This window comes from Scyliorhinus torazame, chromosome 1, assembly GCF_047496885.1.
Source record: "Scyliorhinus torazame isolate Kashiwa2021f chromosome 1, sScyTor2.1, whole genome shotgun sequence".
In the NCBI taxonomy this organism is placed as follows: domain Eukaryota; kingdom Metazoa; phylum Chordata; class Chondrichthyes; order Carcharhiniformes; family Scyliorhinidae; genus Scyliorhinus; species Scyliorhinus torazame.
In genome coordinates this window covers 135,378,459-135,400,735 of record NC_092707.1, presented here as the reverse complement: position 1 = coordinate 135,400,735, position 22,277 = coordinate 135,378,459, and the positions used below count along the sequence as shown (strand labels likewise).

The following is a 22,277-nucleotide window of genomic DNA, read 5'->3' as shown; positions in this document are numbered from 1 at the left end:
TCAACTTGCCTCACTGTTGTAGTTTTGTTTGAATAGTTGCTGGTCTCTGAAGTATCTCCAACAGATGTCTTCATATTTCAAACTCAACACTATACCCAAAATATAGTTTGACCAGAGAATCATAAATGATTTCCTTTTACCTGTGCCCTGCTGTTTAATTGTATCGTTCAACATCCTTATTAACGTCTTGTTAATTGTTCCTTTGCAATGATTCAATGATTAGTTGTGTTGTGCACACTGATGATTCAATTAGGTTGATAGGGTTGTGAAGAAGGCCTATGGAGTGTTGGCCTTTATTGGTAGAGGGATTGAGTTCCGGAGTCATGAGGTTGTGTTGCAGCTGTACCAAACTCTGGTACGGCCGCATTTGGAGTATTGCGTACAGTTCTGGTCACCGCATTATAGGAAGGACGTGGAAGCTTTGGAGCGGGTGCAGAGGAGATTTACCAGGATGTTGCCTGGTATGGAGGGAAAATCTTATGAGGAAAGGCTGATGGAATGGTGGATGTTTTCGTTGGAGAGAAGAAGGTTAAGAGGAGACTTAATAGAGGCATACAAAATGATCAGGGGGTTAGATAGGGTGGACAGTGAGAGTCTTCTCCCGCGGATGGAAATGGCTAGCACGAGGGGACATAGCTTTAAACTGAGGGTAATAGATATAGGACAGAGGTCAGACGTAGGTTCTTTACGCAAAGAGTGGTGAGGCCGTGGAATGCCCTACCTGCAACAGTAGTGAACTCGCCAACATTGAGGGCATTTAAAAGTTTATTGGATAAGCATATGGATGATAATGGCATAGTGTAGGTTAGATGGCTTTTTTGTTTCGGTGCAACATCGTGGGCCGAAGGGCCTGTACTCCGCTGTATCGTTCTATGTTCTATATGTTCTAATCTTTTTGTCCAATTAAGGGGCAATTTAACATGGCATAGCCATCTACCTTGCACATCTTTTGGGTTGTGGGGGCGAGACCCACGTAGACACAGGGAAAATGTGCAAACTCCACATGGACAGTGACCCGAGATCGAACCCGGGTCCTCGGCACAGTGAGGCAGCAGTGCCAACCATTGCACCACCCTATGAAGGATCTCTTATCTTCATCCCTAACTATTTCAACACTGTCCATGATGTATCTCATTTATTTTCTTTGTGCACGCTTATTTGGCTTAATTCAATTTAACCTGCTATATTTTGTCATTCCTGAGCTACCTCTTTAGGATGAACTGCCCTTCTCTACTATAGTGTATGGGATACCAGGGCTGATAAGGGTTAAATTATGAGGCTGCTTTCATAGACCAGGCTGGTGTTCCTATGAATAAAGAAGATTAAGGGGTGATCAAATGGAGGTGTTTTAAGATAATTAAGCATTTGATTAGGTAAATTTTTAAAAAACATTTTCCGGTCCTTATTTCAAGGGGGTTGGGTGTAAGAGTAGGGAAGTCTTGCTGCAGCTGTACAAGGTACTGGTGAGACCACATCTGCAATACTGTGAGTAGTTTTGGTCCCCTTATTGAAGGAAAGATAGAATTTTATTGGAGGCGGTTCAGAGAAGGTTTATTAGGTTATGGAGGGATTGCCTTATGAGCAAAGGTTAAACAGATTGGAATTTTTTTTTGAATTTAGAAGAATGAGAGGTGATCTCATTGAAACATACAAGGGGCTTGACAGGGTAAATGCTGAGAGGATGTTTCCCCTCATGGGAGAGTCTAGGACCAGAGGGCATAGTCTCAGAATAAAGGGGTGCCAATTTAAGAAACCAGACAAGACCCCAACAATCTGTAAACTGTGATGGGAGTGATTCGCTCCAAGAGTGATTCCACTGATGTATCTGGGGATCTTTTATATTAAAAAAATTATTAATAACACAGGATTAACATCCAAAAGGGGGAAAAAAAAGCTATTCAATTAACAATGCAGGTATTGGAGCTCACTTTCCCATCCACGTCTAACATTTCAATTAATCAAAATCCAGACACACAGGTCAAATGGCACTTATTAATATTAACATTCAGTGAAGGCAGCACAGTAGCGCAGTGAGTAGTGCTGCTGCCTCACAGCACCAAGGTCCCAGGTTCAATCCCAGCTCTGGGACACTGTCTGTGTAGAGTTGCACATTCTCCCAGTGTTTGCGTGGGTTTTGCCCCCACAGCCCAAAAGATGTGACGGTTAGGTGGATTGGCCACGCTAAATTTCCCCTTGATTAGAAAAAATGAATTGGGTACACTAAATTTATTTTAAAAAAATTAATACTTAATGGCTTACAGATTTTATGCACACAATCCTTTGGAGAAAAGCTTGCAGAAGTCAGTCTGAGAAACACACCTCCTTTCCTCAGAATCCAGAGCAGAACTCTAAAAATAAAACTAAAAACAACGCATAGGGCAGGGCTGAAAATGAAACTAAAGCAGGTTCAGCCCTTCTCGAGTGGCATCACAGCCAGTCTAGCTGTTAACCCCTTAATCATAGCTTTAGCTTTAGTAGACATATAAACTAAGTTATTTTAATAACATTACTGCAACAGACACATACAACTAAGTTTCCTACATTCATCACACTGAGAGGAGGAGGAATTGCCTTCCGAGGGCTGAGCCTTTGGAACTCCTTGTCTAAGAGAGCTGAGGGACAGACAATGGACTGATCTGTTACTTATGGTCTTATCGACTTCAAGAGTGATGCCATAAAGTGCTTCTTCATATGAAGGGGAATGGAAATTATAACTCTCTCTCCTAAAGAGCTGTTGAGGCTACATTCATGGTAAATTTTAATTGAGATTATTGTTATGTAACAATATTAAACGGTTACAGAAGTTAGCTCCAAGAATTGTACATTGAGGAAGAATGAGTCTGAGGCTAACCTGTACCTTAAAACAGGTTTTTTCCAAGAAAGTAAAGTTACAGGCTCACCCAATTCCTCCCAGGCATCCAAGTGAACTGGTTTATCTTTGACAAAGGGTCATCTGGATTCAAAACAGTAGCTCTTTTCTCTCCCGACAGCTGCAGCCGGACCTGCTGAGGTATTCTCTCTTTGCCAACTGTTTTATCTACTCTTGCAATAAATCCCTAATCCTTCTCCAATTGAGGACAGCTATGCTTAATTACCAGTTTAAAGTATTCATTGCAATGCAATTTCAACATTAAATCAAGGCAGATTAATTCTAGGAGGTTAATTGTTAATTTACCCATGCTGAGTTCATTATGAAAATCTGAGGTGGCAGGGTAGCACATTGGTTAGCTACACAGCTCCAGGGTTCCAGGTTCGATTCCTGGCTTGGGTCACTGTGTGTGTGAAGTCTGCACATTCTCCCTGTGTCTGTGTGGGTTTCCTCCGGGTGCTCTGGTTTCCTCCCACAAGTCCCAAAAGACGTGCTGTTAGGTAATTTGGACATTCTCAATTCTCCCTTCATATATCCAAACAGGTGCCAGAATGTGGTGACTAGGGCCTTTTCATAGTAACTTCATTGCAGTGTTAAGGTAAGCCTACATGTGACAATAAAGATTGTTATGAAAATCTGTACTGTGTGAAAAATGGGAGGTAAATGTAAACCTACTGCTGACATTTTGGTGTATGGTAGCACAGTTGTTAGGTTACTGGACTCGTACTACAGAGGCATGGACAAAATATACAAGAGACATGAGTTCAGAACCTGCCACAGCAAGGAGAAAATATAAATACAGTAAATCTGAGATTAGAAAGCTATGTGAAACTATTGGATTGCTGTATAAACCCATCTGATTCACCTGTTCTGGTCTGTATGTAACTCCAGATCCACAGCAATGTGGTTGACACTTAACTGCCCTCTGATATGCCTAGCAAGCCATTCGGTTGTATAAGAATCATCAATAAATGCTGACCTTTCCAGCACTACCCACGTCCTTTGAATGAATAAGATAAAACTGAGAGTGATGCACCTTGTACAAGCTAATGTAATATTTGAAATGGGCATTTTGGATCTTTCAGTACCCCCTCTTGAGTTTCACTTCTTCCAGTATGTAGTGCCATTGACACAGTAAAGCTTTAATGGATTTTGCAGTGTAACCAAGTGGCTCAAAGGAATCAGCACATCAAGCCTGTCCTAATCTAAACTTTATCAATCCACAACTGAATGAGTGCATTATATGAAAAGGCTCCCTCTGTGGACCACTAACCATAAACTGATTGACAACAATTGGAGTATATTTAATAAACAGCTTACTTTATTATCTCCATAATGTGTGCCTCAATAAATGTCCAAGTTATTGATAAATTCATACTGAATCAATTCAATAAAATGTCTAACATTTAGACATAATTATTTTTTTTGCTGTCATTTGTTGACAAATCTCAACATTTTATGTATCCCGAACTTCTCAGCCAGAAGCAGAAGACCTGGCGAACAATGGTATGCAGACAATAATCGACCAATTAGCGTCACCGCAAGCTAACAGAGGAGGACATTTTGTTTCCATGTTAATTTCTCAACTAGAGTTTGGAATTTGTCCACAAACCTTTCAACACACAGCCAGAACATGACAACTTTGTGTGTGAATCAGGTGATGTGTTGGGTAGGCTGGGTCGATGTGGACTGCACTTGATGCAGTGCAGCGAGAGACAGACCTCCAACACTTGATGAGATGCAACACGATTTTATTTAACATCGAAACTATTATACATGTTCAACTGTAGGTTGACACAATGCTGACTTGACTGGAGACCTGATACTAGCCTAACCAGACTTACTAGCTACCACATGTTGTTTGCACTGGCCAGCTCACTAACTCTGACTGTCTCCGAGGCTGGGTCCCAAGAGAGAGCGGGAAACTGGTGCCTGTCATGATATCCATATTAACATATCATGGTGCAATCACATACACACACTGATGGACAGGTCGACGGGCCAATCAACACACACGCAACATCACAGCCAATCACCAGTGAGAGCACACGCACTATAAAACAGGGAACACCACAGTTCCCACTGATTCTACCAGGAGATAGCTCAGAGCACAGAGCTCACAGTGTGCCACTCAGACATACACCATGTGCTGAGTGCCTCTCTAAGATAGCGCTAGGGCTGGGTCCACAGACTAACTGGTGAAGTACGAACCACAGCCACAAGTTAACAGTTGTTATTATACAGAATAATAAAACAGAGTTGTACCATCTACAACCGTGTTGGTGCGTTTGTATATCGGAACACCCAACACGACAGTGCCCTCTGGCTTTATAGTGGTCTTGTCCTGTCTGGTGATTGGCTGCTCTGTTCTGTGTGCTTACTGGTCATCCTGTGTGTCAATCACTGCCTGTCTGCACTTCATTGTATACATAGATGTATATTATGACATCAGTGTCAATATTAATTGGCTTTTTTCTGCTAGAAAACAAATTTCTTACAAACAGTTGGAAAGAACAATTAGATCTCATTAAAAAATAATCATTTTCTAGGATCTCAACTTACTTTCAGGGACTTCTGGAGCCAGCTTTGTTTTCCCTTTTTGTGCTTTTGCATATTCATTGGGAGCAGCTTGTGCAGAATGTATGGAGAAGGGTTTCCTCAGGCTTGGTGGCATTGCTTCATGCTTGGTGATGATGTCAGATTTTAGAGGCACAGGAATTCCCTTAGTGAAAGAATGAAGAAAGGACTTAGCTTCACTCATCCATTTTAATACTCTTTCTATTTCTATTTTTACAATACATATTTTCTCCTCATTTCACCTCCATACCTGAAGTCACTGATTTTTGCTGAGGATTCTAATTCCAGAAGTATCTACAGCTCCTCGGTGCCTCAGCCAAACTTTACTTATGGGTACAGGTGATGAGTCTCAATTTACCCATGGATCTGACCTCTACACACATTAAAAAGAATCATTTTCTAGTCTCTCAACTTACTTTCAGGGACTTCTGGAGCCAGCTTTGTTTTCCCTTTTTGTGCTTTTGCATATTCATTCGGAGCAGAGGTCACCAGAAAGTGATCTGGGCAAGTACGCTCGCCCAGGGCACCAATCAAATAATTCCGGTGCAGAAGGAGGCCAATTGACCCATTGAGTCCATGCTGGGATTTTGGCCAATTCTTAGGCCAAGGTTGCTGCCCGGCTCAAATCAGCTCCCTCAACACAGACTGGGTTTAAATTTGGCAGGTTCTGTTTTGCATTATTTAATAGTGTGGCAGATGTACCCATTAAGTTATCAGTGGGAACTTTTAATCAAGTGATAAGCATCTATAGCACAATCGGAAGTACCTTTCTGCCTTTTCTTTTACTTTTCAGACATACACTTGAAGGTTGTAGCTGTTTCACACAAGGGAGTGGAACAGGACTAGATTCTTTCTATTGTGAATTGAAAAAAAGTTAACTTTTCTTACGTGTTCGTGAAACATGATCCTTTAGTACAATGAATCGACATTTTCCATGTAACTGGGTATAAGAATTGCTTGTCAAACAGATGCAAAACTCCATCTAGCTCTCCTTCTACCATCTCAGTATCATAGAATCCCACAGTGCAGAAGGAGGCCATTTGGCCCATCGGCTGCACCGATTCTCTGAAAGAACCCACTCCCCGCTCTATCCCGTAACCCGACCTCACCTGTTGGACACTAAGGGGCAATTTAGCACAGCCAATCCACCTAACCTGCACATCTTTGTGTGGTGGGCAGAAACCGGAACACCTGGAGGAAACCCACACAGGGAGAACGTACAAACCCTGGACAGACAGTCATCCAAGGTCGGAATCGAACCTGGTGCTAACCACTGTGCCACCTTGCTGCCCCGCTGGTAGTCACGAGGTGGCCAGTGCTCCAGGCAGGTAAGGAGGCCCTTCTTGCTTGCCTGGGCACAGGAGCACCCACACACCACTCTTCCCATTTTCTCTGTGTTCCCCCCTACACACTGGTGGCATAACTGCGGATTCTATTTTTTAATTAATGATGAGAGAAGACACCACTCTTTTGAAACTTGTTGCTCCTTTCAAGCTGCAAGGCATCTGATTGGCCCTCCAGTTTCAAGAGTCCGCCCATTACTCTTAATTGGACAGCCACCCTTTGGGGCATCCAGTGAAAATCCCAATGATTCCCCTTGGCGGCAGGTTCAGGACCGAGAAACAATCCCGATCTCTGTTTCCCATCCCCAGGTGGCGAATCCAGCCTAACATGTCATTCAAAGCTGAAATTATTTCATTGTTGTCATAAGTTTCAAAACCAAATACTCAATAATATTCTCTGTAAAGATTGTTTTGAAAATTGGTTTGCACTTAATGCTTGATTCTGACATTACCCAGGATAACATAATGACTGACTGAGTACATTTAACAGTAAGAAAAATATTCTGCATGATTGAAAGTTCAAAGATTCAGACAATACTCACTTCAGAAAATTATTTTCAATTAAAGTTTATGGGTGAAATCTTACCATATTTACCAAGTGTCAGGCTCTGACTGAAAACCAGCATTTGGCTCTCCAGCTGCACAGCCCAGTTTTCAAGTATCAGGCTCTGACTGAAAACCAGCATATAGCTCTCCAGCTGCACAGCCCAGTTTTCAAGTATCAGGCTCTGACTGAAAACCAGCATATAGCTCTCCAGCTGCACAGCCCAGTTTTCAAATGTCAGGCTCTGACTGAAAATCAGCATATAGCTCTCCAGCTGCACAGACCAGCTTTCACTCCAGATCTTGAGCCTCTTTGAGTAAAAGAAAAATCAGTGGATGGGTTTTTCATCATCAGCCTGGCGGGACATGGCCTGATAGAGCTGGCAAGGCCGGCTCCACAGAGATCAGGGCGCCATCTTTAAAGGGCGCCCCGATTACTTCCCCCCCCCCCCCCACACTGTGGAATTATCGCCAGCGTGACCCCCTTCTCACTGCACCCTTCCATATCATAACTACAAGTTCCCCCATCACTTTCAACTCTCCCTCCCATTGCAAGTACTCCCTTCAATGGTCTCGGCACTCTTCCCCCCACCACACATAATCATAGAATCATAGAATTATCAGTGCAGAAGGAGGCCATTCAGCCCATCGAGTCTGCACCGGCTTTTGGAAAGAGCACCCGACTTAAGCCCACACCTCCACCCTATCTCCTTAACCCAGTAACCCCAGCTAACCTTTTTTGAACACTAAGGGCAATTAATCATGGCCAATCCACCTAACCTGCACATCTTTGTGGGAGGGAACCGGAGCACCTGGAGGAAACCCACGTAGACACTGGGAGAACATGCAGACTCCGCACAGACAATGACCCAAGCCTGGAATCAAACCAGGGACCCTGCAGCTGTGAAGCAACTGTGCTTACCACTGTGCTACCGTGCTGCCCATGGGATACCTCCCCATGTGGCTCCCCAGAGGGCCCTATCCTGGCACTGCCCCGGAGCCTATACTTGTCTTTGCGCCCCCAGAAGTTATCCTCTCTACTGAATCTTGTTTTTCAAAACCTGTTGCTCATTGGGTGGGGAGGGTCTGCGTGATTACATTCAAATGTATTCATAAACATTAAAATTAGGCTCTCATCCTTTGTGAATGCAAACCTTGTGATGTCACCATGGAGGGGCGTGGAAAATTGGGAAACACAATCTTTCCGTAAAAAATCCCATTTCCCAATTCTCTCCTTTTAAAAAAATACGTCTATTCAAGGCCTTTACAAATATACGCAAAAATATCAGAAGACCAAAACATCAATCTGAACGAACAACCACAAATCCCCAACCTCCCCGATAGCAACACCCCATCACATCCCACCTTTGCAATTTTTACCCCCTTATCTCCCCCCCAACCCCCTGCTGACCCATCCAACCTCCTTGAAGAAATCAATGAACAGTTTCCATCTCAAGGTGAACCCCGCTGCTGACCCCTGCAAACTTGACTTTCTCCAACCTCAGAAATTCTGCCAGGTCGCTCACCTATACTCCCGCCTTCGGCGGCTGAGTCCAGCCAACACAACAAAATCCACCTCCGGGCTATCAGGGAGGCAAAGGCCAGAACATCGGCCTCTCTCCCCACCTGGACTCCTGGATCTTCCAACACACCAAACATCGCCACCTCCAGACTCCTTGCCACCCACATGGCTGCGTAGGTTTCCTCCGCATGCTCCGGTTTCTTCCCACAGTCCAAAGATGTGCAGGGTATGTGGATTGGCCGTGATAAATTGCCATTTGTGTTCAAAAGAGGTTAGCTGGGGTTATTGGGTTATGGAGATAGGGTGGAGGTGTGGGCTTAAGCCGGGTGCTCTTTCCAAAAGCCGTTTCAGACTCGATGGGCTGAATGGCCTCCTTCTGCACTGATAATTCTATGATTCTATAATTATGTGTGGTGGGGGGAGAGTGCCGAGACCATTGAAGGGGGTACTTGCAATGGGAGGGAGAGTTCAATGTGATGGGGGAACTTGTAGTTATGATATGGAAGGGTGCAGTGAGAAGGGGGTCACGCTGGCGATAATTCCACAGTGTGGGGGGGGGGGGGGGGGGGGAAGTAATCGGGGCGCCCTTTAAAGATGGCGCCCTGATCTCTGTGGAGCCGGCCTTGCCAGCTCTATCAGGCCATGTCCCGCCAGGCTGGCGATAATTCCACAGTGGGGGGGGTGGGGGAGTTGGTCTTCAGTTCTAATCGGGGCACCCTTTAAAGATGGCGCCCTGATCTCTATGGAGCCGGCCTTGCTGGTTCTATCATCCAGAACCTCAGACATAACATCCGCGAACCCCTGCCAGATCCCCCTCAGTTTTGTATACGCCCAAAACATGTGGATGTGATTCATGGGCCCCTTTCACAGACCACACGCACCTATCTTCCACCCTCACAAAGAACCAGCTCATCCTCGACACCGTCATGTGGGCCCTCAAACTGGATGAGGCTCAGCCTCACACACGAAGAGGCTGCGTTCACCCTCGGCAAGGCCTCAACCCATGTCCCACCTCGTACCTCCCCTCCCAGTTCCTCCTCCCATTTGTGCTAATCTCCTCCACCAGGCACCCTCCCTCTCCATCAATTCCTTATAGATATCCAACACCCTCCCCTACATTGTCCTCCAACAACAATCTGTCGTGCAACACCGGAGGCAGCAGCCCAGGGAATGACAGCACCTCTCTCTTCACAAAATTCCTCACCTGCAGGTACCTAAAGCCATTCGCCTTGGGCAAATCATACAATTCCTCCAACTTCTCCAAGTTGCAAGCATTGCCCCTATGATCAAGTCCTTAAAGTACTCAATCTCCACCCGCCATCACCCCTGGAATCTCACGTCCAGCCGCGCCGGCACAGACCTATGGTAGTCGCATATCGGTGCCCACAACGACATGTACTCCAGCCCAAAATGTTGCTTGCACTGGCTCCACACCTGCAACGCTGAAACCACCATTGGGCTCATGGAGTACCTGACCATCGAGAACGGAAGAGGTGTCAACAGTGCCTTCAAACCCGTCCCCATTCACGACGCCGCATCCACCCCCAAACCGATCTCTCCTCCACCGCCCATTTCCTCACCAATGCAATGTGCACCGGCCAATAATAATTTATCAAAATCAGCAACGCCAACCAACTTGCCCCCTCTCCAGGAACATCCGCCTCAGCCGTGGGGTCTTTCCCGCCAACACAAACCCCCAAATTACCATGATAACTTTCTTGAAAAAGGACTTGGGAACAAAGATAGGGAGGTTCTGGAACACGAACAAGAACCTGGGCAATACTGTCATTTTCACTGTCTGCACGCGCTCAGCCAATGACCGGAGCGACATCCCACCTTTTGAAATCCACCTTCATTCCCTCTACCAATAGTGCCAAGTTTAATTAGTGTAGCTGGGCCCAGCTCTGCACTACCTGGATTCCTAGATACCGAAAACACGCCCCCACCACCCTGAATGCTCTCTTGTTCTCTAGCATTGATCGGGGACACCATGCTCTTCCCCATGTTCAATTTGTATCCCAAAAACCATCCAAATTCCCTCAAAATCTCCATAACCCCTCCAATGCTGCCCACCAGGTCCGCGATATATAATAACAAATCGTCCGCAGAAGTGAGACTCTATGCTCGGCATCCCCACCACTCAATCCCTTTCCAATCCCTCGACGCCCTAACTGCCATAGCCAATGGCTCTAATGCCAAGGCGAAAAGCAATCGCGAGAGCGGGTACCCCTGCCTCGTCCCCCGATGTAACCCAAAGTACCAGTTTCCCAATTCTCTCCAGATTTTCCGTTCATGTCAGCAATCCCGCATTCAAGTTAAATCAGATTTGTTTTGAATGTCATCTGAAGGCCTTGGGACCTCTCGTGAGATCTAACGAGATCTCGTGAGACATTTCGATCTGGATCTCGCCCTCACTGGCTGTGATCCAGATTTGCATATTTAAGTGAGCAGTTAGGCCTGGGATACCCTGCTGTGACACCGTTTAGCACTGGTTTCCACAAACGTGGACCAAACATAACGGTTCTTGGGGGGTCTCTCAGGCAATCAGTGGCCCCCGGGTGGTCAGCCTCTGGGCAGGGTGGTACCCTAGCTCCCACGATGCCACTTGGGTACCTTGGCACTGGCACCCTGGCATATCATATGGGCACCATGGCAATGCCACTCTGGATATGCCACCTGGGCACCTTGGCACAACCAGGCTGGCAGAGGCACTGCCATAGTGCCTGGCTGGCAATGCCAAGGTGTCCAAATGCCACTTTGCCCATGCCAGGGATCGGGCCCGGGTATGCCCGGGATTGGGGGGGGGGGGGGGGGGCTCGAGGACCCCCTAATTGATAAGTTGGGACATGGGGGGGGGGGGGGGGGGTCTGGAAGCTATGGTGGGGTGGCATTTAAAAATTAAGCTAAGTGTGGTCTTGGCAGGACGTGGCACCGAGAAACACACCGCTAAACTCGCCTTTTTTGTTAAATTGCGCCCACAATCTTTGTAGCATCAAGTGAATCTGATAGCACTATACAAAAATTCTGATTTTATCTTGCCTTATGAAGGAGCTTCTTCAGATTCTGACTAATGTAATCGCAAATTGTACAACAATTATCTTAATTGGTTATAATTGACATGCTCTGTAACTTTAATTGCAAAGATGCACTGGTACCAGGACCGGGAAAGAATCCTGCAGTGGGCCAGACAGTCCAAAAACTGCAGCTAGGAACGTCACAAGATCCGGATCTACCAGGACATTGGGGCTGACCTGGGTGAGCGTTGTGCCGAATTTAACAAAATGAAGGCTGCGCTGTACAGAAATGGCATGAGATTCAGAATGCTCTGGGTCACGTATCAAGCGAGGGAGCACTTTTTCATGGTTCCTGCGGACGCTGACAAGTTTGTCGCAGAGAACGGACTGGAGAAGCGGTGGCAGCAGGGGCAGCGATGAAGAGCCCGCAGAACGAGACTCTTATAGTACCGTGTTAAAAAAAGTTTCTTCTCTTTACATTCTGTAGAGCCAACAGTAGACCATCGCCACAGTGACCACTTTATGTGGGAAAACACTGCCTCATTCTGGGGAAGGGGGCGGTAAGAGAGGAAAGGATGAGCGAGTACAGCTAAGCACAGGTAAGGGGAGGGAAGTGGTGGATAGGGAGCCCAGAGATCGGGCAATGGGAGGAAGTACAACAAGCCCCAGGAGGGGGCCACCATAGTAGCGAGGTAGCTAGCAGCAGGGTCCATGCAGGAAAGAGAGGCCACGCGCGTCCTCCACAAAGGGGAAAGCGCCTGGCAATGGGGGGCAGACAATGGTTATGTAATATATATATAGGTATGCCAGTGAAGGGTTAATTACTACATCTCAGTGTAATTCAAACACTAGAGGGCACCACCAGTTCCCAGTATAAATATCAGATCTCAGGGAATCTTGTAGTCTTGCTAAGTGTTAGCAGAGAGAAGTATTGACCACAGCACAAGGAATAGTTTAGATTAGAGAGAAGTAGCACAAGGACATCATTAGTTAATTCTAGATTATAGATTATTGTTTAACAGACTCAATCTTACTTTATTAGTAGTTATAGCTCTGTAGAGTGCGCAAACTCTATTTAATTTAATCGTTACTCAATAAATCAGTTTTGCTTCAATCTAAATATTGGTGGTTTCTTTATCATCAACTCATCCGACCATTCTGGATAACAAGGCAAAGATTAATGACATATTACCACAAGGCGTAATATAACATGGTACCAGGTATGTCTACTGTAGCTAACTAGTATAGTTTAGTAAGAATCTAGTACAGAAAACTAAGAAGCTATTTGAATCTCGAAGCACCAACCTGTGACTGCAGAACTTCGACAAAGCCAGGACTGATGGACAAACCTCCACGACAACTCCAAATCACCAGTAAACTTGATGTAAACTGGCGGGTGTTCAAGCAGCAGTTTCAAATTTATTTAGAGGCTTCCGATTTAAATAATACTACTGATGCATGTAAAATAGCTCTTCTACTAATTATGGCTGGTCCAAATACCATTGAAATCTATAACTCCAATATACGGCGGATCAAGAAAAAACAAAGTTTGAAGTAATAATTGCTAAGTTTGATCATCATTGCAAAATTCAAACAAATGAAACGTCTGAGCATTTTATTTTCAACAAAAGAATGCAAAACAAGGGTAAATTAATTTATTGCTTTGTTATTGATCTTAGACTGCTACCTCAATCTTGTAACTTCTCAGTATTGAATGATTCAATGATCAGAGACCAAATAGTCTTCGGTATAATTGATGAAAAGCCAGAGAACACTTGCTAAGGCAAAAGGATCACATGCTTGAAAATGCGATTGAAATGTGTTGTTTACATCAGTTATCGAAAAGTCAGTACCATTAATGTTTTCTCCGTGAAAAAGGCGCAAAAACCAACCAAGAGGTAGAGTGTGTTAAGGCAATGACGCAGATGAAGAAGATGCTCATTTCGGATGGCAGCCATCTTGCGTGCGCGCATTCTAACCCTACATCTGAGCACTTCGTTAAAAGATGCGAGACGGGCGAAGACCGATCTGCACATGCACGAAGAAATGTTGTACGTAATGACGTATACGTTATGACATGTAGAAGGTGTAGAACCACCCACGATCGAAAAAAATGCCCTGTTCAAGGAAAGCCATGCTCACAATGTGGCAAGCAAAACCACTTTGCTGCTCAATGCAGATCAACACACGCATTTAAATCTGCGAAGTCAAAGTCAAGACAGATTAATGTGTGAAGTGTAGAGTCAAAGGAAGAAGGTTTTGAACAAAATGTTTCCAATTATACAGATGTATCATTGTGTCTTTGGAAGACACTTTCTTTGTCGGCATCGTAGAGAAGTATGATAGAATCTTAGAAGTATCACCACCTCTCAAGACAGTCCATTCCATCAATTCTGATACAGTATTGCAAATAAATTATTATCCAATCAACTTTAAGATGGATACAGGCGCTTCTGCCAATTTGCTTACCAAGTTTGACTTCACAAAGCTACAGCAAACTCCAAAAATAAATCAATCAGCTTGTCAACTATGTGACTACAATGGCAATGTAATCACTTCAATGGGATCTTGCTACTTGTTAGTTTCAAATAATGATACAGCGATTCCTCTAAGATTTGAGATTGTTGATTCAAACAAGTCTTCACTCTTAGGTGCGCAAGCCTGCAAGGATTTGCACCTAATTCAGAGGATTTATAGTGCAAATTCATCTCAACCAATGATCCAAGATGACATTCAAGGGATCTTGGACCAATTTCCAGATGTCTTTGAAGGGATGGGTACTCTTCCCTACAAGTACAAAATTCTGTTACGGATGGATGGTAAACCTGTGGTACACCCTCAGAGGAGAGTTCCTGCTATTGAAACTTGAACTGACAAGATTACAACATCAAGGCATTATATCAAGAATCACTGAACTGACTGATTGGGTCAGCTCCATGGCTTGTGCGAAGAAACCTTCTGGTGATCTGAGGCTATGCATAGACCCCAAGGATCTTAACAAGAATATTAAGAGGGAGCACTATCCCATTCCCAAGAGAGAGGAAATAACTAGTGAAATGGCTAACGTTCAAATCTTTTCCAAATTGGATGCATCAAGAGGATTCTGGCAGATGCAACTTGATGAATCTAGTAGAAAGTTATGTATTTTCAACACACCTTTTGGTAGGTTCTGTTTTCACAGGATGCCATTTGGGATCATCTCAGCGTATGAGATTTTCCATCGTGTTATGGAATAGATGACTGAGGGAATCGAAGGTGTTCGCGTATATGTCGATGACATTATCATTTGGTCATCCACACTAAAAGAACACATCTCAACACATCACAATATTACTAAAGGTATTTCAAAGAGTGCACAAGTATGGTTTGAAACTGAATAGAACCAAGTGTAGTTTTGGTATTTTGACTCTGAAGTTCCTTGGAGACCAGATTTCTGAACATGGTGTGTGACCTGACAATGACAAGATTGCTGCCATACAACGAATCAAAGTTCCAGAGGACAAGAAGGCCATTTTACATTTCTTAGCTGTTTGATTTTTTTGGGCAAATTCATTCTCTCGTCCAGAACTACTGCTCTCAGTACCACGTTTGATTGGACCAACTATCATCAAAAGGAATGGCTCGATTTAAAGTCTCAACTGATGACGGCCCCTCTTCTTTTGTTCTTCGATCTAAATTGAGAGACAAAAAGTTTGACTGATGCAAGTTAGGACGGAATAGCAGTTCTGTTGCAAAAGGACGACAACGCGTCTTGGTTACCTGTTGCATACGCACCCAGAGCGATGACATCGACAGAACAACGCTATGCACAGATTGAGAAAGAATGACTTGGTTTACTTACAGGTGTATAAAGTTTCATGATTATATTTATGGACGTCCTACCTTTACTGTTGAAACTGATCATAGACCATTTGTACATATCATACAATAGAATCTAAATGATATGACTCCGAGATTACAGAGGATCTTGATGAAGCTTAGAAGATACGACTTCAACCTCATCTATACTCCAGGCAAGGACTTGATAATTGCAGATGCTTTATCATGTTCAATCACTTCAGAAAGTGAATCTTTTGAATTTATATAGCATGTAGAATCTCAAGTTCAGCTGTGCGCTGAAAATCTTCCTCCTTCAGATGTGAAAATCAATCTCATCCGTGAAGAAAAAAAGAAGGATGCACTGCTTCAGAGTCATCCACCATCTCAACAATGGTTGGCCGAAAGGGAATTGTTCCAAGTTCAGGAATATTCAAGAAGATTTGACAGTTGTGGATGGACTGTTACTTCAGCTTGATCGGATAGTTATACCAGTGTCTCTCCGACCCGTGATTCTCAACCAAATTCATGAAGGTCACCTTGGCAGTGAAAAATGCAAGAAAACGGCGAGATAAGCTGTGTACTGGCCGGGTATCATTCGAGAAATCACTGATATGATTCTTGGATGCAAAACTTGTCAGAAATTTCAACCTGAGCAATGCAAGGAGAAACTATAACAACAAGCATTGGAAACATCCCCATGGGCAAAAGTTGGGATTGATTTGTTTCACTGCAATGGTTGTGATTATGTCCTTATAATCGACTACTATTCGAATTATCCGGAAGTCATGAAGTTATCAGATCTCACATCCAGATCTGTCATCAAAGCAAGTAAGGATACATTCTCTGTCGTTCTAGCTCATGTTTCATCTTTTGTATCTCCGACAGATGATCTGGACTGGGTAAAGACATAGATGGTAGAGTTGTTCTCAAATCTCTGTTCATTGACATCTGTGCAGGTGATAGTCCAGTCGTAAGAGGAGTTGCTCTATATGATTGTAACGCTAGATTGATATCTGACGAAGAATCTAAGCTTTGTTAAGAAATTGTTTGATGATTTGAACTCCTTTCTCCACTTTAACATTTGACTCTGGGTAGTGCGGACTCGACGTGATGTGAGCGAAGTTGTATTCTCAAGAGAATTCAGCCCATTCATTACTGGCGAAGTCCGGCCCATTGCCAGACATGACAGTGGTTGGAATACCATGTCCAGCAAATGTATTATCAGCATGCAAATGCTCTGCACTTCCGATACAGATCTGGGTACCTTTCAAATGTGTTGGGTGTTTTAGCCTCAATGACCAATTTAGGCAGTGAACTTCACCTCTGGCTTAAAATTTCTTTCTTGAATCCCCTCTAATCCTTCTGCCAATCTATGCACCTGGGTAATTGACACTTCATCTAGGAGAAACAGGTCTTTCCTCGCTACCCAATCAAGGCTCCTCATAATTTTGTATACCCCTTAGCATCCTCTGTTCTCAGGAAAACAGCTCTCCTCATAGCTGCAATTTTCAAGTCCTGGCAACATTCTTGTAAATCTCCTCTGCACTTTTTCCGTAGCAATTATGCCCATCCTGTAATGCGGTGATCAGAACTGGACACAAAACTCCAGCTGTGGCCTAACTGGCATTTTATACAAGAAAAGAAACATACAGCTCTCAATCTATCTTAATCAGCATGGCATAGAGTAATACTTGGATTACAGACCAGATTTGGACTCCTGATAGAACCCCTTCAGACTCTGGCTGAATATCTTCAAAACGTTGGTTCACCTGGCGTGATTGAGCTTCTTCCTTGTCCACAGTCAAAACTATGCAGCTTTACATATTACTCTTTTCTAACTATCTCACTGTAGGAGAATTGTAGACTCAGTGCCAGGCAGATCAGAATTAAACTCCTCTCTCCAAAGCTTTCTCCAAAAACTGCCTCGCTAAAGCTTTTCCAAAATGTCTCTCTGCATTCCTTGGCTCCACCCAGCAATGACCTAATTTCCCCAAGCTGAAAAACAAATGTAGCTGGATTCTCCGATTTTCAGGCTGTGCCCGGAGGATCCGTGGCATTTTACGTCAAAAAAATCGTCGGCGCCCCAGCACCAATCCTCCAAACGGTGAGGGGCTAAAAGCCGCGCCACGTAAAACACTCAGCCACAATGACAAAAACAGCCGGAGAATTGACGGGTCCTTGGCCGTGCATGCGCACGTCAACGACCTGCAGCGGACGCACCATACAACATGGCGCCGGCTGTGTGTGGACCCAACCTGACAGATAGTGCCCCCCTGGGCACCTCCTCACCACCCCCTAGCCACCCCCCATCAGTCCCCCCAGCCCTCGCCGAAGCACCCCCCTCCCCCACCCCACCCCCCCCCCCCGGCCAGCATTACGTCTCCCGCCCGACTGTGACGGTGCTGGACACAGTCCACTGCCGCCATGATGTGTTCCCAACCGGTGAGACCACACGTCCCCTGCACAGTTGGGACCTTTGCCCATCATGGGTGGAGCATCAGGGGAGGGCCTTCAGGTGACGCCCTGAGGCCATACCAATGGCATGCGGCGTACTCCTTGTGGACTTGGCTACACACCAGTTGATTATGGGAGATTTTATTTGTGTCCTAGAGCCAAAAGATCGAACCCCAGGTCAATGGGTAGGATACGAACGGTTAAGAAGCTGGGTGGGTACATGGAAAAGATGGGTATGGTGGCACTTCAAGAACCCTGGGGGAAGGAAGTATTCCTTTATTTCACATGCGTACAGGGTATATTCCAGAAATGACTTTTTTGTGGTGAGCCGGGAGATTTTGGTCGGGGTGGAGGGACAGCGTATTCGGGGATAGTAATCTCGGACCATGCGCTCCATTGGCTGGTGATTCGGCATAGATCGGGACGGGAGCAAAGGCCGGGGTGGAGGCTCGATTCGGGTTGTTGGCAGAAATAGGGTTTTGTGACAAAGTGCGGGCTGTGATTAAAGGTTATGTAGAATTGAACCAAAATGGGGAGGTGTCGGCGGTCATATTTTGGGAATCGCTAAAAGCTGTGGTCCAGGTGGAGATTATCTTGTTCAAGCTCATCCGGATAGGAAAAGGAGGGAGGACTATGAACGGCTAATGAACAAGATAGTGGAGGTAGCTAGGGAGTACTCGAGGGTGCCCACCATGGAGGGATTGGCAAGAGGAAAAAGTTATTGAGGCAATTTAATAAGCTGACAACGGAGAGGGCGGTAGGACAGCTGTGTAGGGCAAGAGGGGTGCAGTAGGAATACGGAGAGAAGGCGAGTCGAATGTTAGCGCATTAGCTGCGGAGGCAGGCCGTGTCCAGGGACATTTTGAAGATACGGACTGGGGCAAGGGATGTGGTGTCGGAGCCGGGGAAGATAAAAGAGGCTTTAGGGATTACTATAAGGAGTTGTACAGGGCGGACGTGGGTGGTGAAGAGGGGGACATGGTACGGTTCTTAGATAAACTGGTGTTTCCACAGCTGGAGGAAGAGAAGAGGAAGACACTTGGGGTGCCTTTGGGCTGAGAGAAATATTAGACAGTCTAAGGGGTATGAAGTCGGGGAAGGCCCCGGGGCCCGATGGCTACCCGGTGGAATTTTATAAGGAGTTTCCAACAGACCTGGCACTACATTTCTTGGGAGCGATTAATGAGGCGTTGGAGAAGGAGGAGCTGTAGGAGATGATGACGCAGGCAACAATCACATTAATACCAAAAAAGGGGAAGGATCTCGTTCTCAATGGGTGTGATCCAGATTTCATATTCAAGTGAGTAGTTAGTCTCACTTGATTATGCCTATGCTGGAGATACCCAAGGCGAGGGAGCGAATGGCCTCGACTCAGAGACCCCGCCGTGGTGCCATTTAGCATTGATTTCCACCAACGTGGGCTAGACATAACAGCACTTGAGGGGTCTCCTAGACGACCAGAGGTTGGTCGGGCTCTGGCCAGGGTAGTACCCTGACACTCCTACTGCCACCTGGGCACCTTGGCACTGCCAGGCTAGCATCAGTGCGACCAGGGCACCAGACTTGCAGCACCAAGGTGCCCATGTGCCAGGTTGCCTGTGCCAGGGATCAAGCCCGGAGATGCCTTGCCCTTATGAGGTGGGATGCGGGGGACCTCAAGGACCCCTAATTGATAAGTTGGGGCATTGAGGTGGCCCAGAGGCAGCGGTGAGGAGTCGAGAGATAAAAGCATAAAGGCACCATTCCGATCTCTTCCTACACTGGCGAGCTGAGCTCATTAGTGCAGGAAATGAGTTTAAGTGCGGCCTCGGCGGGGCATTCCTCACTGAGGCCCCAAAAAGAAGCAGAGTCCCATTTAATAGTAGTACTGCAGGCACCGGGAAACACCGCTAAGCGTGCCCCAAATCTGTTTTGTTCCATTAAATCTCACCTGATAACTATATGGGTGCGATTCTGTGGAAAGATTTCTAAGTGTTGTAGCGAGCGAGAACTGCCGCGGGCTTCCTGGAGCTTAGCCCAGTGAAGCCAGCAACACTATTCAATGTTAGTTGGTCCACTTAACAACGCCCAACGGGCTTCTCGTCACAAATGAAGGCTCAACAGCCATTTCGCTGGTACCTCGCTCGCCAGCCCCCGATAGAAATGTCGAGCAGTATTTCAGCAGCACCTGCTCAATTGTGCCAAGGAGACTGACCCCAAGATTCAACCTGGGGAGACTCATAGATGCAGTGGAGGTGAGGAGAGATGTCCTAAACCCCCAAGGGTCCTGGAGGGTGAGCCACAGGGCAGCCAGTGCTGCCTGGGACGAGATGGCGGTGGCTATGAGTGCCGGGAGTGCGACCAGAACTGTCCCCCAATGCTGAAAAAAGATCGCAATGAAGATCCTGATGCACTGCCGTGGCACCATTAGCAAAGGTGTCAAGCTGCCGCGCAGTCGGTGACGGCATGGCTGAGGGTCTCAGCAAAATGTCCGACCAGCTGGGGATGTTACCCAGGACCAGGCTGATCTTGATGGGGTTCTGTGGGACATGTCCCACTCTCAGATGGGAATGGTTGTGCGCTGTGGAGCTTATCCCAGTCGCAGGTGGGCATTGCCGAGGTACCGCAGAGCATGTCCCAGTTACTGAGGAGCATCGCCGTGGGCGTCGACACGATGGTGCAGGCATCGGGAAGCCACCAGGGCTGACAGAGCCTGAAGATGCAGGGGCAACTAGGGCTTGAACCAGCTGCCCCTCTGTCCTAAGGTGAACCCCAGGGCCCTATGGGCACCGAGCGGGAGGAGGGAGTGCTGAGTTCCAACCCGGGCTAGTCATTTAGACTGGGAATGGTGGCCACTAGCTCCCCCAATTCCACCCCTCTGATAATCTCGCAATCAGCACCCGGAACAGGGAGGCACAGCTGTGTATTTGCCGCCGATAAGTGCACCAGGGGTCTCTGGCCCCAGAGCCCCCAGAGGGTGCCCACTAGGACCATCGAAGGCCACGGGACGAGTTAAGAAGCTGGCTGCTTCCATCTCAGATGTGCATCCTGGGGATACACCTAGATGTAGTGCTAGAGCGAGGAAGGCATAGCACATCGAGGATCATTTAGGTCTGCGGGTGAGGGGGAGGGAGGGCAGGGACTAAGGCACCACCGAGAGAGTGGGGAATTGTAAAACACAATAAACAACCTTGACCACAACCAGTATGCCTCCTCTGTCACTTTTTTCTGCAATGAAGGCTGACATCCAAATCCCTGGCCCATCTCTCCAGACATCTCCCCTTCCCCTCCGGCTGTGGGAATGTACCTGGAGCTGTGTCCCATCCCCTGGGTGTTTGGATGTAGCCTGCTGTGCCTGGTGGTGTTGCCTCCCACAGTGTTCAAGCACAGTGTCCATGCATCAAGGTGTGATTGGGATGCTAGGTAATGACTCCCACTTGCTACATGGCCCAATCACCCATAGGAATCCATTTGGGTTGAGGGAAATGCTCACTGAACCACAATTGCCAATTCCCTATTAGCAATAGCCTCAGCCACATGACCAGAGGCCTCGGCAGTCGAGGGTGGATGGTCGGTGGGGCAGACGGACAGGGACAAGTGTTCCCCTCAGAACGGGTACACATGATCCAGGGGATGACATCACCACTTAAGTCCTATTTCCATATCATTAATGGGAGCCACCCCATGTCCACCGGTCTCCCGTCATTCAGCGGCCTCCCCAGCTAGTGCTCATGCTGGCGTGATTCGTACACCTTTTTAAAAATATGAACCTGGCGGAAGGGCTTCTGTGAGGAGCCGAGGAGTTGAGTAGCCATCTTTGCTCACAGGCAGAGTCCGGGATCGCTGCGCTTGTCACCCCAGTGCTCGGCAGGGGCGGGGGGACCCTCGGCTGGAGGGGTAGGCCATCATGGGAAAGAAGGGGAGGGGAGATGTGCTGGGGGGGCAACCACTCGTGGCACCAGCATAGCCGAGGCTGTGTCCTCAGGGTGTGGGGTAGGGGTCGGCACATGGTCTGCCGCTGTGGGCAACTGCAGACGCTGCTGCTGCCGCCATCTCTGGTGGCTCGCACCCCAGGACCCTCCATTCCCCGATTGATTCCCCAACCCGGAACGCGTTGCCACACACACCCGGCCGCAGCAGATCCTCCTCACTGGACC

The 22,277-nt window shown here is 46.6% G+C and overlaps 1 protein-coding gene across 1 annotated transcript in view; it reads right to left on the bottom strand.

Annotated features, from left to right (window-relative positions):
• Positions 1-22,277, bottom strand: part of themis2 (thymocyte selection associated family member 2) — a 203,486-nt gene that overhangs the window by 22,793 nt on the left and 158,416 nt on the right. Inside the window, exon 5 of the mRNA XM_072500872.1 lies at positions 5,432-5,591. Coding sequence (XP_072356973.1) covers positions 5,432-5,591 — 160 coding nt within the window. The remainder of the gene's footprint in view (positions 1-5,431; positions 5,592-22,277) is intronic.